This window comes from Tupaia chinensis, unplaced genomic scaffold (assembly GCF_000334495.1).
Source record: "Tupaia chinensis unplaced genomic scaffold, TupChi_1.0 Scaffold000094_1, whole genome shotgun sequence".
Lineage (NCBI taxonomy): Eukaryota > Metazoa > Chordata > Mammalia > Scandentia > Tupaiidae > Tupaia > Tupaia belangeri.
In genome coordinates this window covers 4,076,198-4,084,465 of record NW_006159556.1, presented here as the reverse complement: position 1 = coordinate 4,084,465, position 8,268 = coordinate 4,076,198, and the positions used below count along the sequence as shown (strand labels likewise).

The 8,268-nt window shown below is 47.1% G+C and overlaps 1 protein-coding gene across 1 annotated transcript in view; it reads left to right on the top strand.

Moving 5' to 3' along the window:
• Positions 1–8,268, top strand: part of AFF1 (ALF transcription elongation factor 1) — a 236,826-nt gene that overhangs the window by 10,280 nt on the left and 218,278 nt on the right. Inside the window, 1 exon segment of the mRNA XM_027769864.1 lies at positions 4,384–4,457. Within this exon segment, the coding sequence (XP_027625665.1) occupies positions 4,420–4,457 (38 nt within the window). The 5' untranslated portion in view covers positions 4,384–4,419.

Here is an 8,268-nt window from a genome sequence, read left to right as displayed (position 1 = left end):
CACTCCCCTTCCTGCCTCATGTGGATGATGTCTCGTTGTGGCAGTAACCTTGTGCACCACAGGAGGACAAGCATAAAGACAAATACTTAATGTGGCAAAGCAGAAAACCAGAAGGGTTTTTTCCCCTGTTTGTTTGTTTGTTTTAGTTTTGCTGCTTGCCAGAGAGAGAGAAATCCCCCCCAAAGGATGACCACAGCACAGTCCCCTCTCCTCCAATCTCCTCTTGGAATTCTGAGCATGCATGCACATGCACCTGGCATGATCTTCAAGCCACCAGGTCTGGAACTCAAACTGCACTGTCAGATATGTGGGATCCAGCACCTTAACCTCCAGACCATCTCCTGGTCCCAAGAGATCTTTTTCCTTTTTTATTTATTTATTCATTCATTCATTCATTCATTCACTTACTTACTTACTTACTATAGGGTATGTGTGCTCAGTGGAGAGAAAGTGAGAAATCAGCCCCTAGGGGGGAATGGCCGCGCTTCAATTCCTTCTCCTCCATTCTTCTCTCTGGATTTTGGACACACATGTACACATGTCCATTGTGGTTTTCAAGCTGCCAGGTCTGGGACTCGAACCACAGTCAGCCATGTGGGAGTCCAACACTTTAACCATCATGCCACCTACTGGCCCTGTAGGAGTTATTGATGTCCTTGTTGAATAGCGAAAACTATACCAGTAGCCACTCTCTTCTAGATTTGCTACAAGAGAAGCGTAAACCTCTTTTAACTAAGCAATTGTTACTTGCAGCTAACCGGGTTCCTCACCTGTGAAATAGAACAGCATGGGCCAGTTAGGGAGCGTGATCGAGGCTCCAGCAGTGCTGTCCCAGCTTCAGAAGTCTGGGGAAGGCCCGAGACTATCACTGAGCAGAGAACTGAATGATGAGAGGGAGGTAGATGTGGGGCGTGTACCTGAGTGTGGGCTAACACCAGACCGCCCCCGAAGGCTTTGCAGTAGAAGGAGATAACTGGGAAGCCGTCCTCCTTGATGAATTTCTGAGCTCTGGAAATCCACTAGCGTTGGGCTGTTGCTAGAGGAACTGCAGGCAGTCGAGTCAGGTTGGGGTCTTGGGAAATTATGATCTGTTTGGGGTAAAATTGTAGAGAGTCAGACAAAAACAGAGGATGTGACCCATGACTCACCCTTGACACATTGCTTGTTAACCAAGACACTGTTATTCTTGGAAGGTACATGTGGGTAAAGGGGAGTGGACATGACCGGGAGCTGACCAGTCCAGCCGTCCTCCTGCCTCTGGACAGAGGAATTTCCCTCATATTCTCCTTCAGAAAGCAGGACATGTCATGGATCTTTTGTCTTTATTTTCTTTTTTTTTTTTAAAGAGGTTTTTGCCTTAGGGCGTGTGCTTTTATTGGAGAGAGACAGAGACAACGAGAAATTGCCCCACCACGCCACCTGCCAGCCCCTAGTCATTTTCCTGAGGTCTTAGAGTTAGGTGCAATGCAGGCCTTAGGACCAGTATGTCAAAAAGACTCCTGAGAGTAGGTTCCCAGAATGTGCTAGATTTGGAACCATTTCATGATATAGAGCAGAATATTTGAAAATACTCTGAATCATTCCTCTTACCTTGTTTCTTTCCCTTGTATGTATGTATGTGTGTGGCGCAAGTATCCATATGAATAAATAGTATGTGTGGGGTGGGGGGGTGTACCCAAACATGCATATTTAACTTGAATTGCTTCACCGTCAAATTAGAGGAGAAAAGCAGTTTGATGTCCATGATTTTGTTTTATTTATTTATTTTTGCACTTGCCAGAGTCAGAGAGAAAGAATGAGAGAGAGACAGAGAAAGAATGGTCTCACTGTAAGGTAAGAGAGCCGGAAGGAGACAGAAGCCCCTCTCCCCACCCCGATGAAACATGGTCACACCCCAGCCCCTTCTCCACTTCGCCATGTTGGGATCTTAGACACGCTCACTCACACACTCCAGCATGTTTTTCAGGCTGCTGGAGCTAGGATTCAAACCACAGTCAGTCTTCTGGGAGTCATCTCTCTTAACCAACAGACCACGGGGCCAGCCAATACTATTTTATTGATCATTTTCTGTGTGCCAGCCCGGCAAGTTGAGAGAAAGTGAGAGCAGCAAAGGGAGTGGGGACAGGTGGAATAAAAGAGAAGATGGTGGAGAAAGGGGGAGAAAGGGAAAAAAGAAAGTGAAAGAAGGTGTGTGTGTGTGGGGGGAAGTGGAGCAACAGGAGTGGGAATGGAATTGGCCAGTTTAGGAAACTTCTCTCGCCCAGGATAGCTGGTGAGAATTGGGACTCTTTAAAACGTTTGATCTTGACAAACAGAACTCCCGGCTAAACAGGAGTTACTAAATTGCAATATCGGTGTTGCAGTCTGGGAGAGGAGGTAGGATGACAAATGATAGCTACCAATATGGCAACATTGTAAATAGTTAGAAGTCAGCCACTCAGGTTGTATGGCCAGGGTGATAAAGAGCTTATCAAAAGGCAAAGTAGCTCTGAAGGACTGAAGTCAGTGTTTCAACCCCAGCTAGATAGAATGGTTACATATTCAGTGTAGTGTTTCCACTCCTGTCCAACAGTTTGTTAAATCTGTACTAAGAAAATACAGTAACCTGCCTTTGCCTTTAGGATAAGTGCAGTCCACTTATTGATACAAACACAAACTAGAGAGGGAAAAGGAAACAGCTGTTGATAGTGTCCCCCACAGAAATGAATTGTTTCCAGACACACACAAGATAAAAACCAAGGCTATCTGCCCAGATTGGATGACATCTTTTTTCCTCAAAAATTCCAGTTCTGCTTTGGGAGACTGCTGAAGAATTGTTTACTTATTTATTTTAGATTTTTGCTGTGGAGTTTGCCAGAGAGACACAATAGAGAGGGAAAGTGAGAAATCATTTCCAGGGAGGATGTCCACGTCACAACCCTGTCTCCTCCATTTTCCTCTTGGGATTTGGACACATACACACATGTGCCTAGCACGTTTCTCAAACTGTTGCTGGAACTTGTCTGGGACTTGAACTGTGGAGTCAGCCATGTGGGATCCAGCACCTTAATCACCTTACCAGCTGCTGGCCCCAAGAATTGCTTTTTAAAAAATTAAGTACATGGGACCAGCAGTTAGCGTAATGGCTATGTCGCTGGACTCCCATGTAGTCAACTGTAGTTCGCGTCCCAGACTTGGTGGCTTAAAACTCACGTCGGGCGCGTGTGCGTGCGTGCCCAAGATCCCGAGAGGAGAATGGAGGAGAAGGGATTGCAGCGTGGCCATCCCCCCTGGGGGGTGATTTCTCGCTTTCTGTCTCTCTGTCTCTCTCTGTCTGGCAAGTGCACACGCCCTATAGAAAAAACCTCTTTAAAAAAATTAAGTACTTTTTATCATTTAAAAAAAATGTATTATGTTCAAGCTGGCAGGTGGCATGGTGGTTAAGGCCACTGAATTCCCATATAGCCGACTGTGGTTCAAGCTCCAGACCTGGCGGCATGCTTTCTCACTTTCTGTTTCTCTCTCTCTCTGTCTCTCTCTGGTCAAATTAAAAATTTCATCATTTTAGTTTTTGCTATAGGGTGCGTGCACTTGCCAGAGAGAGACAGAGAGAAAGAGGGGGAAATTGAGAAATCCGACCTTGGGGAGGATGGCCACATCACCATCCCTTCTCCGCCATTCTCCTTTCGGGATTTGGGGCACACACACACACTGGTCGTGATTTTTAAGCCACCAGGTCTGAGACAAACTGCCCAGCGGCCATGTGGGATCTAACACCTTAACCTCCATACCATACGCTGGTATTAATACCACAGTATTAAGACCCTTTTAGGAGTGGAAGTAAAATCTCAAGCTTGGTTGGTACCGGCACACACTGCTTTTGTTTAGTTTTTCACTCATCTGTGAAGATCAGTGTTCGATTCCCTTTTGCTGATAAGCTGGGCACTTCCGCCCTTCCTTTAAATGACAGTGAGATGCTGACACGGCCTGTGACCCCTGGGAAGGTACTTACAACCCAGCCTCCGCTTTCTCCGTGCATGGCCTGTTGGGACCCACCTGGCAAGTGTAGTGTAACGCTTCCATAAAATGGCCTTTTTAAACGGGCTCACCACAGTGCTTGGCATGGAGCAGACACGAGGGAGATGTTCTCTCCTCTCCTTTCCGTGATCTGTCTGTGCACGTGTTTCTCTCGCAGAACTGGCTTTGAGCTACAGCCTCGAAAGTGCACGTGGCTTTCAACCTACACCAGCCGGTTCGGTCGTGCACCTCGGGAGTTGGCGAAGAATGCCCCTAACGCAAATGAGCACGTCCAAGCCTGTCTCCAGTGAGACCTCTCATGAGACCTCTCGTGAGACCTCTCGGGGTGCCGCTGTGGGCCAGCGCTCACAGCCCTTTCTCTTCCAGATGAGTGGACCCGCCCTTGGCTCCTGACTGGAAGCTATGGCGTTCACCGAGCGAGCCAACGGCAGCGGCAGCAGGTGAGTGTGGGGTCTGATTCTAAGACCTGGTGATGTTTCATTTTAGAATCAATTCAAAGAATAAGTTTGGGGCTTTTGATCTTTTTTTTAAAAAAAATAATGTGGGAATTTAATTCTATTGTTGTTGTTGTTGTTGTTTTCAATTTGACCAGATAGAGAGAGAAAGGGAAAGTGAGAGAGCAAGCCTCCAGGTCCGGGACTCGAACCATGGCCGACCATGTGGGAGTCCAGCGTTCTTAATCTTCATGCCACTTGCCAGCCCCCTTTTCATCTCTTTCTAATAGCTTTTAAAATAGTTATTTAGTTAACTTTATTTATTATTAAGGGTCCTTTTCATCTTAAGAACTCTCTGGGATCCAGGCAGTGGCAAAGCATTAACGCGTCCTCAGAGGATGGGTCCTCAGAGGAGGGTAATGCACATGCGCGTGTTCTGGGACCTCCAGGTGTATGCTAAGCGTGCACAGACGTGCCCGTGATGAGATGAAGCCCGCGTCGGGGGTGCTTGTCTCTCTGTTTCCTTCTTCCTCATGGAAGAAAGGAATAAACAAGAAGAACGCTGGTGGAAATGTTTCCGAGTTCCCATTTTCTCTGCGGTCAGACTGTTCGAGGGGCTCCATGTTTCAGCAGGCCTGGCGTCTCTTAGGTCTCTAACTTACTGCGGGTGTCAGGTTACCGTTCGCGATGGTGGTCCAAACGGCACCGACGCAGGGCCAGTATAATTCCAGCTCTTGCCCAGCAAACATGATGTACCGCAGCTCTGTGAGAGCCATGAGGGGGAATTCGGTTACATTTCTATTTTACCGTTTACTCCTCTGCTTCAGAGTCTGCACATACAGTTCGGTGCCTGCTCACAGATGCTATGTTATATTAACATTCTAAAGCAGTTTTATTATTTATTTTTTGAGAGATTTTTGCGATAGGGTGTGTGTGCTCACTGGAGAGACAGAAAGACAGAAAGTGAGAAATCACGCCACGGGGGGATGGCCACGCCGCAGTCCCCTCTCCTCCACTCCTCTTGGGATCTTAGGCATGCACACACATGCACCTGGCGTTAAGTTTTAAACTGCCGGGTCCAGGACTTGAACCACGGTCGACTATATGAGAGTCCAGCAATGTAACCATTATGTCATCTGCTGGCCCGCCTAAACCAGTTTTAAAGAGAAACTCATTTGGTCTCCAGTAACAATCCTCTCTGCATGTGCACGTGAGAATGAGAGACTCTGGTCACACTGTGATCCCCTTCCTCTGGTCCCCCAACCCACCAGATCTTGGGCACAGTATGTGTGCCTGGCGTGTTTCAGGCTGTCTAGGCCAGGGATTTGAACTGCCGTCACCATATGGAATCCTCCAGCTTCTCTTGAGCAACACATTACCTCCGTGCCCTGAAGCCAGCACCAGAAAAATTCTTGATATCACTAATCAGTTGTTATCTGCACCATTAGATTTTTAGAGTCGTATTAAAGTATGAGAGAGAGAGACTCAAAGTTCCGTAGCTAGAGTCTTTTGAGTAACAGAATAGAAGATGGGGAGCTGGCCCCACAGTGCAGTGGTTAAATGCAGTGTAGTGAAGCCAGCAGGTGGCGTGGTGGCTAAGGTGCTAGACACTCCTATGTGGCTGGCCATGGGTCAAGTCCCAGACCTGGTGGCTTGCTTTCTCACTTAACCTCTCTCTGTGTGTCTCTCTGGTCAGATTAAAATAAGTAAATAAATAAGTAAAATAAAATTTAAAATTTTTGTTATAAAAAAAAAAAAAAGAGGGACCAGTTGGCATAATGGCTATGTTGCTGGACTCCCATGTAGTCGACTGCAGTTGGAGTCCCAGACCCGGTGGCTTAGAACTCACACCAGGCGCGTGTGCGTGCGTGCCCAAGATCCCGAGAGGAGAATGGAGGGAAAGGGATTGCGGCATGGCCATCCCCCCTGGAGGGTGATTTCTCGCTTTCTGTCTCTCTGTCTCTCTCTGTCTTTCTAGCAAGCACACATGCCCTACAGCAAAAACCTCTTTAAAAATAATAAAAGAGAAAGAGAGAAAGAGAGAGAAAGCTGGATCTCATGTGGCCAACCAGGATTTGAGGCTCCCCCCCCCCAACCCAGACAGCTTGGCAAAGCATGCCGCGCGTGTGTGCCTGTGTGTCCAGGGTCTTGATGGGATGGAGAGTTGGAGAAAGGAGGGTCGTGGTGGATCCAGCTCCAACGAGGGGGTCCGTGTGCTCTCTTCCTCGCACGCACATGCGCACCCACATGTCTCGGGCAATAAAGAGGAGATGGTGGTGGCTGTAATTCTGGATTGTTCTGGATGCTTTCCTACTTGCTTTCCACTTCTCATTCACTTAGAAACTGCTTTAGTCCCAGGTGGTCCTCTGGGGGCTGTTAAGCCTGATCCGCTCCCTCCCCCACCGAGGAAGACATGTGACCAGACCAGAGCCTGGGGGGAAGGCCGTCATTTCTCTTTAACTCTGTTCATTGTGTTTGGTTACACATAAGTTTTACATTTTTATACAGCTAAATGTCTTGTCCTTTATAGATCCTGCTTTTGATGGTGCTGGGAAAGGTCTTTCCTCCCCCAGGATTGTGAACATAACGGCGTGTGTTCTCTGCGGGCACTCGTGCGATCGCACTTTTGCATTGACCTCAGAAACTATAGGCTGCCGGCCCGTGGGACAGATCTGGCCCACACGTGGGTTTGGTGGGCCCCTCCCAGCCTTCTGAAAGACAGGGTCTGCTAATATCTCTCACAGGCAATATAGACTTCTACCTTCTCTGGAAAGGCGGAAGGTGAAGCCAGGCTTGTAGCAAGTCTCAGGAGGTGTAGCCGTGGGCCTTTTAAAGGGGCCCTTTGCTCCCCAGTGGACTTCCCAAGTGATAGGCTGGCCTTGCTTCCCAGGGTGCAGAGATATTGCGCCCCCTCAGGCTACAGGTCCGCCAGACTCCCTCCCCATTTCCTCCAGCACACCTCCTAGTTGTTGGTTTGCCCAGATAGACTCAGGAAAGAAAGAAAGAAAGAAAGAAAGAAAGAAAGAAAGAAAGAAAGAAAGAAAGAAAGAAAGAAAGAAAGAAAGAAAGAAAGAAAGAAAGAAAGAGAGAGAGAGAGAAAGAGAGAAAGAGGGAGGCAGGGAGGGAGGGAGGGAGGAAAGAAAGGAGAAACAGCAGCTGAGGAAGCACAGCTGCAGTCCCTGCACAGTCACACACACAGTTAGCTGGCCCTCTTAACTTCAAACCATTTTATGTCTTTGATTTTTGAGTATTTTGATCTGTCTATAGTTCATTCTGGTATAAAGTAGATGTACATTTCTATATGTAAGAAAGTGAAAGATGGGGGAAGTTTAGAAGAATTTTTTAGGGAGATTTTTGCACTCACTGGAGAGAAAGAGACCTAGAGAGACAGAAAACGAAAAATCACCCCCACTCCCCGAGATGGCCATGTGGCAATCCCTTCTCCTCTCAGGATTTTGTGCATGCCTGCACACACGCCCGGCCAGAGTTTAAAGCCACTGGGCCTGGGACTCGAACTGCAGCCAGCCATGTGAGGAGAGTCCAGCAATATAACCGTTACGCCATCTACTGGTCCCAGGAAGACTTAAAAAAAATAAAGCAAAAGGCTAGGTGGTTATGTCCGCCTCACTTATCAAATCATCGTTCTCCACTGGTGTAAATGCTAGATCTACATTTCACCATCCTTGGGATACTTTGGACTCTCTTGTTTCACGGACTGTGTCTTCTGACAACAGTGACATACTATTAATATTTCTTTTTTTCAAAATATTTATTTATTTATTTATTTATTTATTTATTTATTTATTTATTTATTTAT